General features: G+C 41.6%; 1 protein-coding gene across 1 annotated transcript in view; it reads left to right on the top strand.

Moving 5' to 3' along the window:
• The window catches only part of LRP1B (LDL receptor related protein 1B), a 3,516,099-nt gene that overhangs the window by 2,916,594 nt on the left and 573,358 nt on the right, over positions 1 to 26,147 (top strand). Inside the window, 3 exon segments of the mRNA XM_029607894.1 lie at positions 3,452 to 3,537; positions 11,800 to 11,922; positions 15,552 to 15,733. Of these exon segments, the coding sequence (XP_029463754.1) occupies positions 3,452 to 3,537; positions 11,800 to 11,922; positions 15,552 to 15,733 (391 nt within the window).

Here is a 26,147-nt window from a genome sequence, read left to right as displayed (position 1 = left end):
TTCATTCAGACCTCCTACCCAAAAATACTGGACAACAGACAAGTCTGATTTAACTTGCCCACATCAATTAGAATATGTAAACTTGCACAACTAAGGGGGTCATTTTCTATCAATATCGCATGCGAAAAGGAACTTTTTGTGTGCGATAGCTAGATAGGGGCAGAGTTGGGACCGGAAGAGGAAGAGTTGGGGAGGCATCGGGGCAGACGCGACGGTAATTTCGCTGGCGGCGATATCGCCACCAGTAGCGTGCGCAATAGCACCAGCTTTCACAGGCCCGATCCCTGCTTCGCGCCCCCATCCCCCGTTACCATGGGATTCAATGAGCTCTGCGATATTAGAAAATCCAGGCCTAAATTGGCTAATGTACTGAAGTAAATCTCTTATAAAATATCAAATTCTGTCAGTAGCTTTTGACCCTACTCTGGAATGCCTCTAGATCACTGTTTTGTTTTGTTTTTGTACAAAACAAAAAATACTCATGTAGTTTAGACCTTAATAAAGTAGCATATATATGAATTAAGGCTGCTTACATGTGTATATGCTAATTTTCCATGTGTAATCTCTTTGAAAAAGTAATCATTAATGTGTGCAATTTCATTTTACCGCTTGCAGTTTTTTTTAGTGCATGCTACTTCATTTTGAGTGCATACTATTTTTAACTAGCATATACTAAAATTAAGCAAAACTGAAAAAACAAACCAAAAATAATGAACATTTCCTCCCTGCATATCGCTATAAATGTGTACTAACCCTTTGAAAATTTCTTAGAGAAAAACTAAATGAACAGATTTGCACCTGCTTTTAAGTGGATACAATTTCCCTGAAAAGCAACATTCATCGATTTGAAAATGCAGAAAAACGTTGTGTATTGTTGCCTCCCCTATCCTAACTTTGCTTCCAATACCACCTACTTTTCTCACCGGTAAAAGGTGCCATGTTGTTTCCCCACATATACTATTCCCACATACAGGGGTAGATTTTTAAAAACGGCGCATTCGCGTACTTTTGTTCGCGCTCCAGGCGCAAACAAAAGTACGCTGGATTTTAGTAGATACACGCGTAGCCGCTAAAATCCAGGATTGGCGCACGCAAGGCTGCCGATTTTGTGCAGCCGGCGCGCGCCAAGCCGCGCAGCCTGTCTCCGTTCCCTCCAAGGCCGCTCCGAAATCGGAGCGGCCTTGGAGGGAACTCGCTTTCGCCCTCCCCTCACCTTCCCCTCCCTTCCTCTATCTAACCCACCCCCCCGGCCCTATCTAAACCCCCCCCCCACCTTTGTCCGGGGATTTACGCCTCCCAGAGGGAGAAGTAAATCCCCGCGTGCCAGCGGGCCACTAGTGCACCGAGACGCGACCTGGGGGCGGTTCCGGAAGACGCGGCCACGCCCCTGGACCGCCCCGGGCCGAAACCACGCCCCGGGCCCGTCCCCAAAATGCTGCATCCCGCCCCCGAAACGCCGCGTCGATCGGCCCCGCCCCCGACATGCCCCCGACAAAAAACCCCGGGACTTACGTGAGTCCCGGGGCTCTGCGCGCGCCGGCAGGCCTATGGAAAATAGGCGTGCCGGTGCGCAAGGCCCTGCTCGCGTAAATACGGGCGGATTTACGCGAGCAGGGCTTTTAAAATCCGCCCCACAGAGTATATGTACTGTTTTTAGAAAGTTTGTTTTACCACCTATATAGTCATTTAACTGGGTTATTGGCTTTTGAAAACTGCCCTCAACATAAATTTTGCTTTCAGTGGTCATATGTTGTTGAACAAAAAAATGAACATTTATTATATTCTGAATAGTTGTCTGGTTATGCTGGTTTGTGATGACACTCTCACTCCCACAAGCTGTCTTGCTCAAGCTCAGGCTCTCACTGTCACATGCTGTCTCTCTCACACACACAGAGGCTCTTACATGCTGTCTCTGCAAACATTCAGGTCCTCACTCCCACACATAGTCTCAACTCATCTCATGCACACACACACACACACACTCTACAGACCCTCAGCCTCTCTCTCATCTCTGGGCCTCCACTTCGCGGGTCGCCGCAGGATGGGCTCTACAGCGGCCCTGCTACCGGGCCTCTTCCTCTTCTCGGGCCACAGCGGCCCTGCTGCCGGGGCCTCTTCCTCTTCTCGGGCCACTGCAATGATTCGCGGCGGCCCGTAAGTGCTTCTCCTCTTCTGCAAGTGCTGATGCTCCTCCTCCTTCCTGCCCACGCGGCTCCGGCAACGTTTACTTCCGGGGCCGCGCAGGCAGGAAGGAGGAGGAGCATCAGCGCGTTTGAACGCAATCTTTTTCTTCGGGCCGTGGTGACGTGAGCTCCACCACGGCCCTGCCGATCTGCTGCTACATGCGTGTCACTGACGGCCGCATGCGCCTCCCTGCGCCCGGGGGCATTGGCTCCCCTCGGGATACCACTGCTTGCGGCGCCCCCTAATACTTTGGCTGAAAACTTTATACAGTAATTAAAAAAAAAATAAATCAATAATCAGGTGACAGGAGGGACCGGCCCACCGGGGGAAGCCCGATCCCCTGATAGGTCAATCCGCCCCTGTTTACAAGGGATGGCCGCGGAAAGGAACATCAGAGTTGGAGGCCTTCATGTCCTGCATGCAGCTGCTCTGCAACGAACGGTGAAGCTAGGGGGCAACGGCGGCAGGGTAAAAAGAATCACAGCTGCATGCTCTGGTGTTCTGTGCGACGGGCATGCTCCCAAATAAAAACTTTGCTAGGTCTTACTTTCGGGGGAGTTCTTATTTTCGGGGAAAACACGGTAGCTATATTTTCTTTTTTGTGCATCTGTTTATAAAATAGGTAGAGAAACTAAATGCTTTTATTGCAATTCAAATATTTGCATATATTGAAATGCATATAATTTTAATGCTGAACTATGCTGTATTATATAAATATGCAGCAACCACTGCACTGCTTATAAAATACTAGATAAATCTCTGCGCTTCCACTTATGTGTGAAAATCCAGTCACAAATAGATTTGAAAGTTATTCTTCCTATGTTTTAGCATGCTTTACTTTGAAATGTAGTGCACTGCATTCTACTACATATTTTTTAGCATGTGCTAAAATGAAACAAGACTGACCATAAGGAAAATGCATATACCGAACACATACTTATCCTTTAAAAAATGGTTCAGAGTCTGCAGAGAAAGGTACCTAAGGAATTTGCAATAATGCATAGTTTTGAAAATCGCCACCTTGAGATCTTAAAACATAGATTCCTAATATGATAAAACAAATACTATGTACAGTCAATGTATAGAGAGGTAAATTGTATTTTAAGCATATATTATAATCCAATCTTAGTTTTAATTGTGTGAAAAGGCATTTAATGCAAAATATCTGCAAAATATTTACATAAAAGTATGCTAGCAGTAAAATATGTATATCCAATAAATATATAAATTAATTAACCAATGTTTGTTTTATTTGTTTTGACTTTAGATGATGAACCTTTTTTAATTCTTGCTGATCATCATGAAATTAGAAAACTTAGTACTGATGGATCCAACTACACTCTCTTGAAACAGGTAAGAAAAATATGTAAATACTATAAGGAATAATAATGTTAAATCTAGAACTGAAAACAATTTCTCAATGTATTTATATTGGATGTACAAGTATCTAGAGTAAAACAATTGGCAGCTCTGCTCCCTCTAAGCTTTGCACATGAACCACATGCGCACATCAAAACATAGCACACTCAATAAAGCCCAATATTATTTGCATTTTACTGGCTGGTAGTGCACAAATGTTATAAAATGTTCCAAAAAAACCAAAACATTTTTTGCGCACACAGTCTTTCAAAAATTGAAGGGTACATTAGTTTTGTGCAATAATCAAGCTGCCATATTGGTGCAAACTCTATGAGCCAGATTTTCAAAGGGTTACGCTCGTAAATCCGTAAGATTTACATACGTAACCGGTCATATGTGCGCCAGGTCTATTTTCAAAAGGCCTGGCGACGCACATAAAGCCCTTGGACGCATGTAAGTCCTGGGGCTTGCAAAAAGAGGTGGTCCAGGGATGGGGCAGGGGCTTGGCACACGGCCACTGCGCTGGCCAGGGCTGAAGTAAGTTTGGAAATAAAAGAAAAATAAAGAAAAAGGTAGGGGGGAAAGGGTGGGGGAGGTAGGGGAAAGGAAGGTGGGGTAGGGAGGTAGGGAACGGGGGAAGGCAGTGCGGCTCGGTGCGGGCTCGACGCGCGCAAGGTGCACAATTGTGCACCCCCTTGCGCGCACTGACCCCACATGTTATAAAATTGGGCATACATGTGTGCATGCCGGGTAGCCATTAAAGATTCCACAGTGAACATTTCATTTTTTGCAAAAAGTTCCTTGTTTATTGTTTGAGCTCCAATCTTCTTATAAAGAAATGTTTGGTATGTTTTCATTTCTGAAGCTTGGATTTTAGGTTATTTTCTGAAGCTAATAATACTTAGTGTTAAAAAATTAGGGGACTGAAAATTGTGATCTTGACTGCAAACAATTGTTGAATGGATGGAATAAATGTATTCATACTGGGGTATATTTTAAAAGGTGTGTGTGGGAATACATGTGTGCGTGCTACCTGGCATGCACACATGTATGCCCAATTTTATAACATGCGCGTGCAGGCGTGTGCATTTTATAAAATTGGGTGCCAGTGCGCGCAAGGGGCTGCACAATTATGCATCTTGCGCGTGCTACTTTCCCCCATTCCCTTTCCCCTAGCCTGACCTTCCCACCCCTGCCGGCACACGATCCTCCAACACAGCAGCAAATGGCCACTTTGTCAGAGGTCTATGGCCCCACCCTGCTCCACCCCCAGACCACTCCACCCCACCCACGCTCTGCCTCCCCAGACCGCCCCTTTTTTGCAAGCCCTGGGACATACACACATCCTGGGGCTTAACACGCATCACCGGGCCTTTTTAAAATAGGCCCAGCAAGCCTAGGGCTTTTAAAATCTGGCCCATTGAATGCATTTGCCCAACTACAGCCACCCTAGGATGTTTACAAAATGTCATTTTTACATCATGGAAAAGCAGGGAAAAGATGAAGGACTGGGCTTGTGAGAATATATATATATATATATATTGTTCATGGTAGTTTCTCCATCTATATTGCAGGAATGAAATAGTAGGGATGTGCAGAGCAAAAGTTTAAGTTCATATGTCCATATGTCCAAAGGGGGTCCCATTTGCGGTCAATATGGACATAAACAGAATTCAATGAGTTGAGTATATGTCCATATGTGCAAATAAAAATTTAAACCCCTCACCCTCCTTAATCCCCCCCCCCCAAGACTTACCACAACTCCCTGGTGGTCCAGCGGGGTCAGAACGCCATTTCTGACCAACTTTGCAAGGAGCACGTGACATCGGCGTCACGTCGGAGTGACGCGGCGTCACGTGATTCCCTGCGGGTCCGCGCCAGAACGCTCGTTCGGCACAAAAGGAACTTTTGGCCAGCTTGGGGGGGCCTCCTGACCCCCCCAAGCTGGCCAAAAGTTCCTTTTGGGCCGAACGAGTGTTCCGGCGCGAACCCGCGGGGAATCACGTGACGCCGCGTCACTCCGACGTGGCGCCGACGTCACGTGCTCCTCGGAAAGGCTTTCAGAAATGGCGTCCTCACTCCTCGCTGGATCACCAGGGAGTTGTGGTAAGTCTTTGGGGGGGGGATTAAGGAAGGTGAGGGGTTTACATTTTTATTTTGGATCAACAATCGCGATTTCCAACTTATTCAACATAGCTATGTTGAATAAGTTGGAAATCCGATCGTTTATGTCTCATCACTTTTTTAAGTTAAAAAAAAAAAAAGTAGCGTTTTACATTTATGTTCAATACGAATGCACACCCCTATGAAATAGTGCCAACTACTATCCTCTGAATTTGTCTATATATCATTTTTGCAGAAGAGGAAATATGTGCATTATCAAATATTTCTAAGAATGTGTTCATTTATTTTGCTGAAAAATTTAGCAGTTTAAGAACTAATCAGTCAGTTAAACAAAAAATACAGTCAGACATAAAAAAAATAATGTAGTGTATATGGTACACTTGTGTGTTAAGCATGGCAATCAACTTTGTTTTGTTCATTATCAGCAAATTATATATATCATATTGTAGTTAATTGTCAAATCATTTTAAATCTGAAATTGATTGAATCAATTATATCTGACCAAAAATATAGCCTAATAATAACATGACATTTAGGACTGAATTTTCATATGGATTTACATGCATAATGTGGGAAGCCAGCACTTTAGCCTCTCCTTCCGCACACTTAACAAACATAAACCACAAAACACAATAGCAGTCCAAAGCCAAGGCTTCAGAATCAAAAGGCTGCAGCTTTTATATAAAACAATGCATTCTTTATTATCTGAGTTCTACAAATAATATCCACAAAACCCTGATGAGCCTCCACCATGACCAATCAAGATGAACCCACTTCCAGGACAGCTGACCTGTAGGAATTAGGCAATCTCATGGTGCCTCAGTGTACACATCAGCAAGGAGCCCACCTCAGGGATGAATGTATTCAATTGCTCAGAGTTTCCAATGTTGACCATCCAACCAACCTGGTTGGCTCAAAGAACATTACCCTGTAACAACAACAAGACTTGGATAACCTGCTTTCCCCCTTTCCCCCCAAACACAAGCTACAACAGCTATAAACCAATAAACATCCCAAATGACTAGAAGGTGAATGAGTGGGATGCAACCTTTGCAACGCTGAAAAAAAAGGTGGGGAAACTCTGTTAACCTGCCCTTTTAATCCCTATTGACTTCGCCTTGATCTATTGCTCTCCTGTGCTGCCTGCACCAATCAGGGGTCACCAAGGTCCACTGCATGATTCAAATCCACAGCACAGCAATGAATCATCCACCTCAGCTAGGCCTTGCTGTCACATAACCTAGCTTCCCAGCATGAAGCAACATGGGGCCAACCCTGATACTCAAGTTATCCTGAGCAGCCAGAGACTCAGCCCTGTCTACCCGTACATAAAATCCAGTTTTATATGTGTAAATGGGCTTTTGAAAATTGCCCAGGGGAGTATGGGCATAAAAGTAAACACAAAAATGATTTTGCATACTGCTAATGTGCATTAGAAAAGGCATTCCAGGGGGCAGAGTTGGGGGTGGAAAAACCATTTATGTGCATATTTTCAATATTTGAAAATATGCAAATAAATCTACATATGCACATGCAAATAACTACCTGTAAAGTTCCAGGTATATATGTAGGCATGCATGCCACCAGGCTAATTTTCAAAGCAGACATATGCACATGTCTGCTTTGAAGATTCGGATTAAAGTCTGCACATCTTTTCTACATGTAGAATTATCCGATGCAGGCTGTTATAAAATTACCCTCCCTGAGTGTCTATAACAGATGAGTTAAATAATATTGCAATACAACCAAGTTACAAAAATGTAATTATTTTGTCTTGGTACTTTTTACATTATTCATCTTTACAGGTGTGCACAACTATGATTTCACCATTTTTGCTATTCTTTTTGATTCACAAATGTATTGCTCATGTACTTTCACATGCAAATAACTACTTTCTTGCATGTGAAAAAGCTTTTGTACTGTCGAAGGTCCCTTCTTATTCCGAAGATTCTTTATATTACAGTAGTTTGAGTTTGAGTGCCACAAATCTACCCTTTCAGCTGTAATAAACATTCACAGAAATGTCTTGAAAATACTAAGGTCACCATGAATATGTACACTGTAACCTCAAGATGATTTTTAATGAAAAGTGATAGTATGCTATGTCTGACAAAGTTAATAGACATTTTTAGCACATTGAATACTAAATAAAATGTTTAAGATGTGACCATCACCTGTAGATAACTTTAACAGTCAAATTCCAAGTGTAAGAGAATTAAGAAATAGGTGAGCAGGCAAAACAAATTTTCTAATTCCAGACACCTGACATTGTTTATGAATAATGAATTCAAATGCAAATGAACTTCAGTCAATCTATATGGGCATATGTCTGATATATTTATTTTAAATATTATGAAAATATAAATAGCCTTCAATATTTGCCAAATCAAATTGCTTATTTCCCTCCATAATCTAAAGATTTAAAATATGATCAATAAGGTGAAGACACACGGAATCTCATGTCACATTCCACTATCTTACCAGACTGATCAATACATTCAAAAATCTAATGATTTCTCAGACACAATAATGGGGGGTTCAGAGGCTACAGCTTAATTAATTAATAAACTGTACCTGATTCATGCATATACAAATTTTATGCCTCCCTCCCTCCACCCCCCACCCACCCCCAGCATAAACCTTTGGCCCTGGTAGTGTATCTGCCCCTGCCCAGCAAGATAATTACCCTTAGGTCACCTGACCTGTAGGCCTTACCTGTAGGCCAGCAAAGAGCTGTGACTGTGAGCCACAACTTTTGTGGCTGTGCCCAGCCACATGATAGCAAACCACTACATATACAAATCCAGACCCTAACAAATGCCAACACCCACTGTGACAATAACTGAAGACCAACATAGAGCAAACTTTAACAAAACTGCAAGAATAGGGTGGGTGTGGGTGATGAGTACAGTATGACAACTACAAATGGGTTCCTTATTTCTTTTCTCCACCCATACCACCTCCTTTCCCTTTGATTCCACAAGGCCTGAGGCCAACCAGCCACTATCTTATGACTGCATGACTCAAAAGTGCATGAGGCCAAGACCCCATTCCTCACGCTTCAGATCTAGCTCCCTCAACCCCCCTCACCACCACTGGCACCACAAAAATGCCTATTTGATTTTTTTTTTAACTAAAACAGTGTGATGATGGTGGCGATGGTGGTTGGGGGGATGGGAGGAGGAGAAAGAAGAAATAGATCATGCCTCTATTCCCGGAGGCCCATATTATCCTTGGCAGCAGGGACCAGCCCTAGTTGCCACTCTACAGTGTCAATCATCGTGTGTTAATTCAGCCAAATTGTAGACTTGGAAAAGTCTTTGTCAGGAGGGAGATTCTTTGGCTTTAGTGAATACAAATATTCAAATCCTAAATTCAAAAGATGCAACTCAAAGGCCCTGCACATCTTGTGAAAGTTGGGGGGGAGTGAAACCTTTGGCTTATAGCATGTCTCCCACTTGGAATTGTCACCAGCATCTGGAATTGTGTGGAGGAAGTGTGCTGAGCATGCTCTAGAATGCCAATTAGAACTAAAGGCAAGATACTAAAATCACTTTCCATGCTTAAATCACCATTCATCTTCAATTAAAGACGGATAAAAACTACTTTCACAGTCCAGCAATGATGATAAGCAAAAAAATTAACCCTTTCATTTTTGGTTTCCAAAAAAAATTCATATATCAATAGGAAATGACAAAAAAATAAATATATAGGAGCTTAGATAGTTTCTCTTGTATAATGCTGAAAGAAAATCAAACTGGAGGGTAATTTCTAACTGCTCACATTGGTGCAAAGTCTGTGGGTACTTTTTACCCAAGCATTTTGCACCAATTTCTAAAGTGAAATTATGTGAATAATTTCAATTTGAGAATTAATCCAGGAAAACTACCTGGACATGTTTGTACCTGTTCATTGCATAGGTAGTTTTTCCAAGAAAAAATCTTGAGCATACTTTGGAAAACTCAAAGAAATGAGTGTAAGTGCTAGACCCTTCCCAATCTTGCCCACTGTGGGTAAAGTTATGCATGTAGTGGCACTATGTGACTATGTTCACCTGCAGACTGAGAATCTAGTTTTCCAAAAACCCATGGCCATTGATAAAGAACATTTTCACTCTTTGAGAATTGTCTCCCTATACACATTACATACTTTGGAAGGAATGAGCATCGGAAAGCATTAGTGGGTTTTCAAGAAGATAGAAGTCTACAAAATCATGAAAGGACTTGAATAGGTAAATGTGAAATGGTTATTTAATCTTTTGCATAATACAAGGACTAGGGGGCACTCCATGAAAAGAAGCACATTTAAAATATATTGGAAAAAATTATTTTTCTCACAATGCACAATTAAGCTCTGAAATTGTTGCCAGAGGATGTGGTGAAAGCAGCTAGTGTAGCTGGATTTTAAAAAGTTTGGATAAGTTCCTGGTGAAGTCCATTAGTATACTATTAGGGCCGAATTTTAAAAGGGTTACATGCATAAGGTATGCACGTAACCCTTTTAAACCCCCCCTGCATGCACCGAGCCTATATTGCATAAACATCTGGCGCACGCAAATCCCGGGGCTTTCTTGGGGTGGGCGTGTCGGGAGGCGTGAAGCGGATGGCGCATCATCAGGGGGCGTGTCGGGGGGGCGTGAAGTGGCCGACGCATTGTCCAGGGGCGGTGCCGCAGGATGATTTCAGAGCGGCCTCGGAGGGAACGGGCAGCACGCGCAGGGCTCGGCATACGCAAGTTGCACAAATGTGCACCCCCTTGCGCGTGCCGACCCCGCGTAGAATTATAAAATCTACCCCTTAGTGTACTGCATCAAAAATAAAAAAAAGTAGCTTGTGAATTAGGAAAGTGTGCTGAATTTCAGAACACAGTTTTTAAAGCTCTTTTTTTTTTTTTTGCTAAGGCTCCTTTATATATATTCAGTAGTAACAGGGGCATCTGGGACCCATCCACCCATCATGTTCAATGAACCCAAACTGATCAGACATAAACATTCACAGATGGATACAAGCCATTGGGTTGCTTTGGAATATAAGTAAAATATAAGTTTTATTAACAAGAACAATTATAGATAACAGAGGCTGAGTCTCACTTTCCTAACACCTCATCCTCACACCCTTACTGGGCAGGGTCCTGAACCAGCCCCAAACCAGTAGCTGTTTCCATGACTGTTTCAGGAAATACATTGCAGCCATTCCAAGGCCTGCCATGAATCATGAGCCTTGCTCATTAGTTGCCTGAGTCAGCGACTGCTCTGGTTTGTTGCACTGTTGGCTGCCCATTGCGTACAAGTCACCAGGACCTGACCCCCCCCCCCCCCCCCATTCCCCCTGAGGCTCAGACATCCTCTATAGATAAGCCTCTTCACCAGAAAGTGTGTACTCACACTTTTGGAGTGGAGGCACACCCCTAACCTGTGAAATTTTTGTGGCCCATCAAGATCCAGGGAAGAGGTTTATCAAAGCCTTTCGCAAGGAGTTCAGGAAAAATACCATGCACTTCCTTTACATCCTTTACAGATTTAAAAGGAAGGTATTTGAATAAAAGGTGGTTTGGGTCATGTCTGTGGACAGAGAGGAGAGTGTTAATGGAGTGTCTGTGAGAATATTTCACTTAAGGTTTTCCTTTCCTTCACAAATGTGTTTTGTAAAATAATTAACTTCACCTCAGTGAAGTGTTGTTAAAGCTTTTGCTAATTTTTTTTTTTTTTTTAGAAAATGATAAGTGCTATTTGGCTACTGGGCTTATTTACAATATAAGTCCTGGTAGTAAAATAGCACATAGTAAAATGGAACTAGTGCACATAATTCTGAGCACTTTAGTACATAGGCCTAATTAATTATAGTCCCTAAAAGAGTCATTTTTTCAGCTTTTTAAATATGCTGCTCTCTTTGTTTGATTTATGGGGCATATTTGTTACTCACTTACCTGTGTTAGGTTTTGCTTATATTATTGCATTCCAGAAATATGTTTGGTATTTGGAATTGTACCTTCATTTACAAATATTTTAAAAAAATAGTACTTTTTTACTTCACATATTAATTGCATATTTTTTCTTGTAATATGAATACCTTGAGTAGTTTCTGGAAACAAGAGAAAAATGTGCATATCTCTTCTTTTTTGTTTTTTTTACAGGGTCTAAACAATGTAATTGCAATAGACTTTGATTATAGAGAAGAGTTTATCTATTGGATTGATTCCAGCAGACCGAATGGCAGCAGAATAAATAGAATGTATCTAAATGGAAGTGACATGAAGGTAACTGGAGACACATAATGATGGAATCTCTAGAATAATGTTATTAGTATGGTTGAATGGATTAAGAAATGTTGTTTGATGGCAATGACCTGGCTTTTACTAGGAATTAGACTAGTATGGTTGCCACATCTGTAAATTATGAGCAGACATAAACTATTAAAACATAATGTAGGGCTTTTTGAGTTCGGATTTCAAAAAAATGAGAATGTATGGCCGCAGATATGACTACAAATCTGGAGAGCCTTTGAATCATGTGAAAACATATGATGTATAACTGACATTATATTTTGTCTCCATAGATGCTATTCTTAAATGCATAGCTGAAAAATAAATATTCTATATTTAAAACTCAGTATATTGTAATACAATATTAAAAGAAATTCCTAATTGCTGGTTGACTAAACAGATAGGAATAGATGAGTGGCCTAGTGGTTAGAGCAGCATGCTGAATACCAGGGAAGCCAGGATTTAAATCCTGCATCTCCCACAAGACTCCTTATGACCTTGGGCAAGTCACTTTAGTCTCTGTTGACTCAGTTACAAACTTAGGCCTGAATTTTCTAAGGTCACAGACCTTAGAAAATCCGGCGGTAACAGAGGGCGGGGGTTGAAGCGGGGGGCGGGCCTGCGAAAACCGGCACCCATTGCACCACTGCAGTATGCTGGCTGCTGGCTTTCGCACCGAATAACTACACTATAACAGGTGTAGTTATTTGACGCGAAACTGGCGGCAATAAGGGTCCTTACCTTTCCCGACAGCGATGTCTCCGCAGAGTCGGCCCTGGTGCTGCCCCGACTCCTCCTCTTCCGGGGCCGACTCCGCCCCCATTTAGTGATCGCATGCATGCATTTCCTTTGAAAACTGCCCATGGAAAATGTACCCATCGAGATTTATGCCTAATTTTCTGCTGGTACATTTCCTGACCAAAACAACATAACTAGTTTTAAAAACACAAAACCAAATGTGTTCTTTTTTCCCTGGCCTAATTCTACCCTAGTGCCTCCGAAAAATGAAGGTAGGCACATTGTGAAACAGCATGCTTCCTTTTGCCCTGCATACAGGATGGACAATTTTCAAATAGCCTTTTACCCAATAAATAGCCATTTACATAGGTAAATAGTTTTTCAAAATACTGTCCCTATGCTTAGTAATGTTGAAAAACTCTGGAGGTCTAGGTGAGAATCTTGCCGTTGTCCAAGATTTATGTAGCTAAAACAGAGCTCTCCAGAATTCTAGCCTGCATGACCCTATTTTGGCCCTTGAAAATCCGCATGATCCCAGAGGAAGACCAAAATAAATTAGCAAGGATGCTATTCCATGGGCTTAATTGATGGCGGAATGGGGATGGAACACAATTCCAGCACTTCTTTTCAGGCTTAAGAGGCAGAGTAGAAGGGATGTTCTCCTCCAGGCTTTCCCCTTCAGGCAGCCTGAAGGGAAGAGAAGGAGAGGTGCTCAGCCTGAAGTACACAAAGAACATAAGAAAATAAGAATATAAGAACTGGGTAAGACCTAGGGTCAGACCTATGGTCCATCAAGTCCAGCATCCTGTTTCCAACAGTAACCAAATCAAAGGCATAAGAATCTGGCAAGTACCCAAAAACTAAGTCTATCCAATGTTACCATTGCTAGTAATAGCAGTGGATATTTTCGAAGTCAACTTAATTAACAGCAGGTAATGGACTTCTCCTCCAAGAACTTATCCAATCCTTTTTTAAACACAGCTATACTAACTGCACTAACCACATCCCATAGCAACAAATTCCAGAGTTTAATTGTGCGTTGAGTGAAAAAGAACTTTCTCCGATTAGTTTTAAATGTGCCACAAACAGCAACAATAAAAATCTGACACAGGTTAATGTACTCTGCCCCACCATTACCATCACCATTAGGGTTTGGAGGGACAGGGTTCATAGGCTATATTTCCTATATAATTCAATAAAACTTTGGCATTATACATTTCCCCTTAACTCAGCAGTGTTTGCATATTTAGGGGCGGATTTTAAAAGGCCCGCGCGTGTAAATCCTTCCGGGTTTACGCGTGCAGGGCCCTCGCGCGCCGGCGCGCCTATTTTGCATAGACCGCCGGTGCGCGTAAAGCCCCGGGACGCGCATAAGTCCCGGGGCTTTCGAAAAGGGGAGGGAGGGGGCGTGTCTGGGGGCATTCCCGAAATGACGCGGCGTTTCGGGGGTGGGCCGCAGTGTTTCGGGGGCGGGCCCGGGGGCATGGCGCCGGCCCGGGGGCGTGGTCGAGGCCTCCAGACCAGCCCCCGTGACGGAGGATGGAGCGGGGCTGCTGGCCGATGCGCGCAAAGTTACGCGTAACTTTGCCGACAAAGGTGGGGGGGGTTTAGATAGGGCCGGGGGGGGGGGGGGGGTTAGGTAGGGGAAGGGAGGGGAAGGTGGGGGGAGGGCGAAGAAAAGTTCCCTCCGAGGCCGCTCCGAAATCGGAGCAGCCTCGGAGGAACAGGCAGGCCGCGCTGGGCTCGGCGCGCGCAGGTTGCACAAATGTGCACCCCCTTGCGCGCGCCGACCCCGGATTTTATAAGATACGTGCGGCTACGCGTGTATCTTATAAAATCCAGCGTACTTTTGTTCGCGCCTGCTGCGTGCAAGTATTTAAAATCTGCCCCTTATTGTTTATGGAGCTTTGCCTAATTTGATGGGAGCGTACTGGACTGTTGCCCAGTTAATATGTGAAACTATTTTTCCAGTGGGCTATATTGGACACATAGGGGCAGATTTTAAAAGGCTTACGCGCGTAAATCCAGGTGGATTTATGCAAGTCAGGGGGTTACGCGCACCGGGCCTATTTTCTAAAGGCCCGGGTCTTGCAAAAAGGGGCATGGGCGGGGCACAGGGTGGGCGTGGGAGGGCGGGGTGGGGCATGGCCAGAGGCCTCCACACGGCCGCTGTGCTGGGGGATCGCGCGCCAGAAGTCGGCCGGCATGCGCAAGTTACACCTGCCTCTGGCTGCGCACACATGTTATAAAATTGGGCATACATTTGTGCGCGCTGGGTAGCACGCACAAATGTGCGCCACGTGCATACCTTTTAAAATCTGCCCCATAATGATACAATGTTTCACTGACCTAGACAGTAAAGTTTTCCACTGAAGAAATGGACATCGCTGGCAATATCTGCATAAAGAGGTTTCTTATAATGAAACCAAGTGAATGTTCTCACTGTAGTTTATTCTTTAAACTTTGATATTGTCTTTTGATACTGCACCATTAGTAAAACAGGTGAATTTGAAAGGAGCTACTCATGCAAATGTATCATATTAGCATAACAATTTTAAAAAGCCATTTACCCATGTTCAGCGCACTGAATGTGGGTAAAACCTATTGGCATATATTGTATCAATTTTCAGAACCCCACCTAAATGTGTAAAGTGCTTCTTGCCATTGAGAAAAAAGTAATATACCAATATTTTTGAACTGTGTCTGTAAAATATTTGTTGTATGATAAGAAACCTAGAACAATGTTGTCAGGATCTCTAATCAGAAATGCAGTGCCAGGAATGCCTACTTGTGCTTATTTGATTACAGTTAAGCCTCTTGACATTTTGAACAGTTGTCTCTATTATTCTGAATGTTGTTCGCCTTTTTATTGCCTATTCTCTTAGGTAGTACATAATACAGCTGTACCCAATGCACTAGCAGTTGATTGGATTGGAAAGAATATTTACTGGTCTGACACAGAAAAGAGGATCATTGAAGTGTCAAAGCTCAATGGATTATACCCTACCATTCTTGTGAGCAAAAGACTGAAGTTTCCTAAAGATCTGTCTTTGGATCCTCAGGCTGGGTATGGAGAAATAATCAGCTATTATTTCAGAATGATTGTAATGTCTGATATAATGAAGTGTGTTTTATTAGACAAAATGAACTCTGTGATTTAATTTGACAACCATATATACTACACATTTCCTGTTCTCTTGTTTCCAATCGGTATTTTTTAATCATTACGCCTATGTGCCGGTAAAAAAAATATCACTAAGCAGCTAATGTGCAGCAAACTCCAGGTGTCAATTTTATAAAATGTTATATATACTGAATTTTTTATTTTTCTTTATTTTTCTATATTTATAGGTCACCAAATGTACCAGCCCTTAGTGACGTACAGAGTAAATATTTGTAAAATATAAAACACAACAAAACATCAAATCAAAACAGAAATTCAAATCCTATTTCTGCTGAAATTACAGCATAAAGAAAAGCCTGCTTAAATAAGTAAGCTTTTCAAGAGCCTTAAAGAATGTTGTAAACATGGAAATGCACAAATGCACTGGCAGCAAATTCCAAAAGATGATCTCATTTGTCTCTACAAGCTGTGCAGCACACACTGAAGGACCCTCAAGCAGTCCATGATGAGAAGAATGAAGGGGGTATGGCAGAGGGGTCTGGAGGTGGAGAGTGCCTTGGGGGGTCTTGACCCTAAATTTGTTTCACACTTTTGAGGGTGAGAGGAAGAGGGTGGGGGTGTTAGGGACCTGCTGATCTCCCAATGATTATTATGGACCTTTGGTGAGCGGGAAAGGAGTTGGGGAGGTTGTCGCCGCATGGGCACAGTAATCTATTTTTTTCCTTTTGGGAGGTTGGGCCCACCTCGAGTGGTGGCCACAGGTTGAGCTGGAGCTCAGCCCTGTCCCCTGCTCAACCTTTTCTCTAGCCATGACATTTTTTTTAGCAGCTTGCCCTTTAAGGTGATGGCAGTCCCTTAATGTTTTTGGATGCTATTGCGTTAAAGGGCTGCTAGCCACGTTCTTTTGTCCCGTGGTATTTGGAAAGGAATGTGCCATAAAACCACAATCATTCTTTGGGGAAGGGCTCAACTATTGTGGCAATATCTCCCTGTAAAGTGGGACCCCTCCTGTGAAAAATAAATCACAGCTTAGTGCATCTAGGCTTAAGACGCCTAGTACTGAAAGTCAATACCTAGTGCATACATTTTTTCCTGCCATAAATCTGCCCCATTGCCACCTACTATTTAGGGACTTAAATTAAGTGCCCTACGTTAAAACAGTAAGGAAATCATTTTTTCCTGTGTGCAACATTTATTTTCATGCAGTTATCTTCTGGGCAAACCCATATTCTTACTGCCATCTCTGCCAAACACAACATTACCATTATATTTTCCACCATCATGATAATTAATCAACTCATCTATTTCATCATCTGTCATATTTTAATTTCTGGGTACAGGTAAATACCCTGATTTCTTTGAATGTACCTTGTAACTATGATTTTTCCAAGAGAATATTTAATGCATCCTTATCCTAAAATCGGATTCAGATTTTTTTTTCTACTCTTTCCTGCCTTTCCATCTATGAAACCTTAGATAAAATATCACAGTTATACATCTTTAATGAGAAAAGTTGTAATTTTGCTTGGTCTGATCTACTCTAAATGCTGGATAAATCAAGAGTGTACTGCTTTGAGACTGATTTAGTTATTTGCACTATGTGATTTAAGGAAGCTTGAACAGTTGTTGAAAATATGGCAGCTGGGATTCAATCCCAAGAAGTGCAGCATCATACATCTTGGGTATGGTAATCCAAAAGGCTGTATGTGATAGGGATGAAAGCCTGTTGTGCACAGAACAAGAGAGAGACCTTGGGATGATAGTGTCTAACGATCTGAAGATGGCGAAGCAATGTGACAAGGCGATAGCAAAAGCCAGAAGAATGCTGGGCTGCATTGAGAGAGGAATAACCAGTAAGAAAAAGGAGGTTTAATCGCCTTGTACAGGTCCTTGGAAATTCTGGGAAAAATTTGTTCAGGTTTTGGGGTCCCCGAACCAGGACAAATTAGGCAATTTCATTGAAATTACCTAATTTGTCCTGAACAAATGCACATCCCTACTTTTTACTATCTTTTATGGGTCTTAGCTCTTTAACTGTAATTAATCAGAGAAGGTGAGGCCCTTCAATCATGACTAAACACTCTCCTTTCTTAGTGTATGGGCCACATGTATTAGAAGACATGTGGGTGTTTGTTTCTAGAGCAGGTCTCTATACTACATACTCCATTTAATATTATTTATGTTTGGATGAAGAAGCAACTAAGGAAACTGACACTTCAGACCCAGCTTCAGATGATTTTACTCTGACTCTGAAGTGTTAATTTGTGTGGGTTCTTTTCCATTACTGTTAGCTCATAGCTGGATGCTTTAATGAGAAAACCCTCAAATACTCCTTTTGCTACATTCTTATAGAAATCAGGAGCTCTGGGGGATCCTCTGTATAGATAGGCTGACATCCATTGGCATGTGGGGCTTCCAGTGATATAATTGTTGGCAGGGTGATGAAGGAATTTCCAGCTGGAAGTTGGGAGCCTTGTGGAGGTTAGCTGGCTCCTACCGGTGAAGAGAGCCAGTTTAAGCAGAGAGAAGATGAGAAATGAGCCTGTAATTACATCAGACATCTGTTGAACACCAGGTTGGCCTTAATCACCTTGGGGTAAGACTTACTTTATGGCCTATTACTGTCATTTACATAACCACCTTTTGGGCAATAGAGGCAATTGATTAGAACCTGATGAAGACAGCTTCTGTTGAAATGCCCTCCAACCTTCTCATCTATATGGCACCTATTCTCTGTTAGGTTTCCGGTTGGTGAAAGCGCCACTGAATGTCAGCTCCTTATCTCCCCATTGTCTCATAATAATAATGGTAAAGTAGGCAAGAAATGTCCCTCTATAGTCTATAACATTGTTTATAGCTGGGCCACACTCACATCTCTGGCACTTGAGGAAGTAAGACCTAAGTAAAGACTTACAGCTCTGTTTTTTTGTGTCAATTATGGTTAGGACATTCATGGAAGCTAGATATAAAATGGTGACCTCATTAAACAGGAGCAAAACTGAGACAGATGTAAGGGTAGATGAGTAGAAGTGGATAGATGTTAGAGGAAAGGGCAGCATGCCTAGGGTCATACAACCAGTATATGGGTGTGAGAGTGAGAACAGTAGGCTGATCTGAAAGGGCTAAGAGAAGGAGTCCTATGAACTGCTCACCTCTCTTACCTAGCAATGTCTTGACACCTTCTGGACTTGCATTCAGAAATCATGAGACAAAAAATAAGAAGGCCCTACAGGGGAGAGGAAAGTCTTCCTCTTCAGGATGAGTCCAAGACTGTCAGTTAACAGGGAGGGGAGAGGAAGTTAGGCTGGCTGATGTGTTGCTGAAGGGTATGGTGGTAGTGGTGGTGTTGGTGGTGGCTTCTGGCCATCTGCAGCTGGCATAGCTGCTACTCTAATGGCAGTTGCTAAGTGCTCTTCCTTCTCCTTCTCCTCCTCTGAGCTGGTGGTGTCTGTGAACAGAGACAAAATTATGTATCAGTCTATCAGCTGATGTGCACAGTTCTATGATGTGCAATGGGAAGTGATCCTATCTGAAGGAAACCCATCAGCTGTAGGGACTGCAAAGCCATACATATGTTTCCTGTATAGCAGACCTTTACAGCATGGTGCCTACCTAGTGGTAAGGGCTTAGAGGTAGCCCCAGTGGTTGGGTGATGTGTTGAAAAGTGATTTGGATTCCAAGCCATCAACAGACATAATTTTACCACAGTGCAAAGGGTCCTTGTTAGAAGAGAGGCATAAACATTGCTTGGTAAGAGTATTAAGAGTAGATTCTATCACATTACTTACTACTTTAATTGGCCTGTGAGTGGATTAAAACTTTTGCTTCTGGATATGACAGGCCATAACCCAGCAATTTTAGAAGGAAGATGTTAATGTGTATAAAGGATTCTTCCAGCTATAGGGAGAAACATAGCATTGTTGAGTGGCAGTACAATAGTGGCCTGTGATGGAAGCAGTAAGTAAACAATGTTGACAATGTTGATGGGCATTTAAGCAATTTACCCCCAGCCTCCTCTTGCCTGGCATGCAGCACAGCTCTTGGGTCTTTTTCTTGAGGTCCTCAATCTATGTACTGGAAAATTAGGAATAAAAAGTTCTTATTTCAATGCTGCTGGATTACAAATTGGTTAAAAGACAGGAAACAGAGTAGGATTAAATGGTCAGTTTTCACATTGGAAAAAGGTAAACAGTGGAATGCTTCAGGGATCTGTACTTGGATCAGTGCCTTTTAATATATTTATAAATGATCTAGAAAGGGGTATGACAAGTAGGGATGTGAATCGTTTTTAAACGATTAAAATTATCGTCAGATAATTTTAAAATCGTCCAAAATCATTAGAGTGGACGATACAATACAAACGCCCCCGATTTATCATCAGGGTCATTTGTATTGTATTGTTAAATAGGGCGCGGGAAAACCGGCACACCAAAAAAACCCTAAAACCCACCCCGAACCTTTAAAACAAATCCCCCACCCTCCCGAACCCCCCCAAAATGTTTTAAATTACCTGGGGTCCAGTGGGGGGGTCCCGACGCGATCTCCAGTTCTCTGGCCATGGCTGTGTTGAGAAATGGCGCCAGTGGCCCTTTGCCCTTATCATGTGACAGGGCAAAGGTAGCGCCGGCGCCATTTTGGTTCCTGGCTCCCGACATCACGCGTGCAGGAGATCGCCCCCGGACCCCCGCTGGACCCCCAGGGACTTTTGGCCAGCTTGGGGGGGGCCTCCTGACCCCCACAAGACTTGCCAAAAGTCCAGCGGGGGTCCGGGAGCGACCTCCTGCATGCGGGCCGTATTGCCAATCTTCAAAATGGCGCCGGCGCTACCTTTGCCTTCACTATGTCATACGGGCGACGTCACCCATATGACATAGTGAGGGCAAAGGTAGCGCCTGATTACCTTCCTGCCTGATTACCTTCCGAAAAAAAACTCAAGACTTGGCTTTTCATCCAAGCCTTCCCTTAAGCCTAACATTGTAACAGTTCTTTCATTTAGCCCACTAGACTAAATGACCGACCCAGCCACTGTATATTCATATGTTCTCATTCTCCAGTTTTTTCTGTCCTTTATTTCCTGGCTACTCTAGCCCCCAAGTTCATTCTCCCTATTATTTGTACCTGCGCTTCGGCCTTCCTGTTATATGGTTTTGTTCAGTTAATCCCTAAGTTTGATGTAAACCAGCCTGATATGAAGCTTGTCATGAAGTTCGGTATAGAAAAATGTTAAATAAATAAATAAATAGTAAATAAATTTGCAGATGACACTAAACTATGCAGAGTAGTTAAATCTCAAGCAGACCTTGCGAGACTTGAAGATTGGGCATCCAAATGGCAGATGAAATTTAACATGGACAAGTGCAAAGTGATGCATATAGTGAAAAATAACCCTTGCTGTAGTTACACAATATTAGGTTCTATCTTAGATGTTACCACCCATGAAAGAGATATAGTCATCATAGTGGATAATACATTGAAATCGTTGGCTCAGTCTGCTGTGGCGATCAAAAAAGCAACAGAATCTTAGGAATTATTAGGAAGGGAATGACAAATAAAAGGATGGTGTCATAATGCCTCTATCGCTCCATGCTGAGACTGCACTTTGAAAATGTATTTATTACTTATTTATTTAAAATTTTTTCTATACCGTCGTTAAGTTAGATAACCATCACAAAGGTTTACATAAGGGCACAACAATGAAACATATGGGGGGTATAGATTACAAATTGGTTATGTGCCATCATAGTACGGTAACAATTCATAATTATAAACTAAGTATGTATGTTAAGATTGTTTATTGGGAACATATTAGGTGGTTTGGTTTTACCATTACTATGCATTACTAATACTGTGTGCAATTCTGGTCACCGCATCTCAAAAAGGATATAGCTGCACTGGAGAAAGTGCAGAGAAGGGCGACCAAAATGATAAGGGTCATGGAACTGCTGCCCTTTGAGGAAAGGCTAAAGAAGTTTGGGCTGTTCAGTTTGGAGAAGAAACAATTGAGGGGGGATATGATAGAAGTCTACAAAATCGTGAAAGTACTTGAACAAGTTAATGTGAATTGGCTATTTATTCTCTCAGATAATAGAAGGAACAGGAAGCACTCCATGAAGTTAACATGTAGCTCATTTAAAACAAATTGAAGAAATTCTTTTTCACTCAGTGCATACTTAAGCTCTAAAATTCATTGCCAGAGGATCTGGTTACAGCATTGTAACTGGGTTTAAAAAAGGTTTGGCTAAGTTCCTAGAGGAAACATCTATAAACTGCTAATACAGTAATTAATAAGCAATAGTAGCTTGTGATTTATCTAATGTTTAGGTAGTTGCCAAGTACATGTGAATTGGATTGGCCACTGTTGGAACAGGTTACTGGGCTTGATGGATCCTTAGTCTGACCCAGTATGGCATATCTTATGGTCTTATGTTCTTATGGTTTTGTGACATTCTCAAAGGTATGATTTCCTTATTTTCCAGTAAACCTTGAACTACTGTTACAATGCCTCTTTGCTGCCCCTTGCATATCAATATGTTTTTTTTTGTCTTTTGTCCAACCCTCAAACCTCCCCCAATCCTACCTTTCCCCAAGCTCTACCCATCCCCCAACCCTTCCTTACTCCTACCCATCTCCTTTATTCCCGTAAGCTACTTACCACATGGGATATAATGCTCTATGATTGAACTCTCTTTGGAGGCCTCGCCAGTCCTCCTGCATGGCATGCACATTCCTTCTCATTCCCCAGTTAGGGAACAGATGCTCTTCTTCCCTCACCATCAGAGAGGCCAGCCTGGCTATGTCCCTGGTAATAAAGTTTAGATTGCCTTGCCAGAGAAAGAATTTTAGAATGAGCCCACAAGAGCAAAACCAGAAATGTGAATCAGTTATTTAGTCTTTCAGATAATATAAGGACTGGGAGACTCGCCATTAAGATAGCAAGTAGCACATTTAAAGCAAACTGGAGAAATTCTTTTTCACTCAACACACAATTGAGCTCTAGAATTCTTGATAGAGGATGTGGTTAAGGCAATTAGCATAGCTGGGGTTCAAAATGTTTTGGACAAATTTCTGGAGAAGAAGTCCATAAACTGCTATTAATCTAGTTGACTTTGAAAATAGCCACTGCTTATTACTGGCATTAATAATATGGGGTTTATTTACTGTTTGGGTACATGCCAGGTATTTGAATCTTGGATTGGGCACTATTGGAAACAGAATGCTGGGCTTGATGGATCCTTGGTCTGATTCAGTATGGTAGCTTCTTATGATCTTATGTTTTTAAAAAAAAGTAGTAATAAAAAAAAACAAAAACCTTACAATATGATTGTAAAGGTACTTAACAAAAGTCGTAAAACCTGGCTTACTAAGTTTTTTTCCTATTGTGTATCCACAGGGATAAAGCTAAAAAAATCAGGCCCATAGTATAAGTGTAGGTTTTTTTATTCTATGGTTTGTCTCAAATCATAAGCCCTCCAGACAAATTTGTAAGACACACATATTATACTCTTTTATTTTGTGGTGGACATGTCCCTTTTTATACCCCAGAATACTCCTTACATAATAGCAAGTCATCATTTATATATTCATCCTTTCTCAGCAAAGGCAGACACTATGTCTTCTGTGAGACTGACATTCAATTAGGGTCATATCTTAAAGGAATCAAACAGTGTCTTTCTCAATGTCTGAGACTCAGCATTAGAAATCAATATTTCTTGTCCATTTTATGCATTCATTTACAGTTGTGGAGTAGATGTAGTACTTAAAAGAATATAAATGACCAGACTGATAAAATATTTTAACTAGACTAATATCCCCATGACGTCTACAGTGTTTCAAGCATTCAGTCATCCATTTAAGAACTATACTATTTGCAGACAGACATATCAGATAGTCTGATCATGGAATGCTTTAACTAAACTAAGTTGAGGTTTTAGTAGCCAACCTTAAAATACATTGGTTTTATTGCTCAAATTTAAATCATGCACAATGCAATTATGATTATATCCACTTTAGAAAACACATAGCCTTGCATCTTTTGGGCTAGCAAATGCATTTATTTTTTTAAATAATCCTTTTGGAATGAATTGTCTTCCTTTCCTGTGTATGTGTCATGGGGAAGTATTATAGCACTGTGAAAAACATATTAAGGAGTAAGCTATAACCAATGAAAAAATTCAGCTATCTTCATAACTCCAGTTTCTATCCTTCACATACAAAGTAGCTCATTATACACAGTTTAACAATATACCACATGGTTCTACTGTATATGCTCTGACTCAAAAGACAGGGATAAAAATCTCAAAATACTAACTGAAAGATATAGCTCTAAAATCATCTCCAAGAAAATTGCATTTTCATTTAAACCTCCCAGGAAAAACTTACTAAACTTCAATAAGAGGAAATCCACAGCACTAGAAAAAAATAAGCAAAAATCATAAAATTACTTTTAATAGTCTGTGTAAATCAGCATATACATGCAAAAGTCGGTGTGTCTAAAGTTACAACAGTATTTTTATAAATGATGTGGTGGGATCTGCAGTTTATAAACATCGCATATTTCTGTCCTGAAAGTGTTCACATATGTTTCAGTACTCACAGATATCTGCAATGCAGGAAACCACATATTTTCTCTACTAATTTCATTATGAACTTATCTTTTACATGTTTAATAATTATTACATATATTCATAATAACTCCAACTTATACATGGAGGCATGCATTTTATAAAGAATGTGTGAATGTTAATGGGGGTGTGAGCCCTTTGTGCTGCAGCGTAGTTGAGGGACGCAGCCTCATATGTGAACCCTCGAGGCCTACACCTGCAGCTGGTGAACGTACCCTGTAGCAGGAGCTTTACCTATAACAGCAGGTTGAGCTCTTGGGTTCTGGCAGCCGGCAGGAATTAAGATGTACCCTAGGCTACTGAAGAGAGCTAGAATCCAAAGGCACACAGGGGTCAGGACAGGCAGCAGACTATTGGAATCAGAGACAGGCTGAGGTCAGGGCAGGAGAGTAGCAAGAGTGGTCAGGTCCTGGCAAAAGGTCAGATCTAGGTGGCAGGCAATTGTGGTCAGGTTCAAGAGAAGGTCAGTTCTAGGAGACAGGCAAACATGGTAAGGTCCAAGCAAAAGGTGGATCACATTCTTGTTCCTATTTTAATATAGTACATATTATCCAGTGAGAAAAATGATGTTACACCAATGTGATGGGTTAAAGCCAAAAACATGAATAAATCTTCACAGACACAAGATTCTTCAGTGAAGGAATATTTTTTCAGGCCTGATCACTGCACCACAATTAATTAAGGATCAGGCGATTAAAAGGAAACACTAAAAATATCCTAGAATGTAAGATATTAGAAACTTAAATGATCTAAAGCTTTGAAACAAACACAAGGGACTTTAATTTCCTCACTGATTATCAAGCATAGAGCTCCTGTAGTTGTACATTTTCTCAGCTTTATCATCCCTGTGCAAACCCGTCACTTCCTTCTACCCAACCTTTTACTTTGCAAAAAGATATCAACACACTACCTTGAAATGTAGCTTGAAGTTTGTATATTTCAACAACATCCTTTATAACTGTTGCGGTTCCAGTCGCGAACCTCACGACCGGACCCTTACCTTCTCTGCCCCGGGAAATGCCGCTCGAGCGCCTGAATCCTCTGGGCCGCTTGGGCCTACATCGTGGCGTCCCCATGAGGGAGACGCCGCCGAAGGCTCCTCCGACCCCGCCCCCTAGGCTCTCGCGCGCGCAGGAGGCTATCCTTTTAAAGGAACAAAAGAAGAAGGAGACCGGAGGTCCTTCAAAGGTGCTTTATTAGTTGCCCGACTCTAGGCCTGAGTTTCGCCTGTAAAGGCTGCTTCAGGGGCTACAGTAATAAATAACAATAAATATTATTCGAACAAGCAAATAACATACATAAATATTCAATTAGAATTATTAAAATAATTAATTAAAACCATGGATAAAACAGACGCATAAAACATACTAAACATACAATCATAATTAATCGATATTAAAATAAAAAGAAAAAGAAACAGAGGAGGGACCTAGAGCAAGAGAAGCAAACTCAATTGGTCATATAACAGGTATTACAGTTACTGAAATTAGTTTATCAATCATAACTAAACAAACTTAAAATTAGTTTATCAATCATACCTAAACATACTTGAAATGTATTAATAAGCATAATCAATTGGGTAATAGCACAGGCAAAGTATTAAAAGGCAATAAATATAAACTAAATTGGGTAATAGCACAGGCAAAGTATTAAAAGGCAATAAATATGAACTTAAAAAAAGGTATTACTGATTATTGATTATAACAGATGATCAATTAAATCGTAACAAATACTTG

The sequence above is a fragment of the Rhinatrema bivittatum genome, chromosome 6 (genome assembly GCF_901001135.1).
Source record: "Rhinatrema bivittatum chromosome 6, aRhiBiv1.1, whole genome shotgun sequence".
NCBI classification, from domain to species: domain Eukaryota; kingdom Metazoa; phylum Chordata; class Amphibia; order Gymnophiona; family Rhinatrematidae; genus Rhinatrema; species Rhinatrema bivittatum.
The sequence above is the reverse complement of the archived record's forward strand: the minus strand, read 5'-3'. Positions and strand labels throughout refer to the sequence as shown.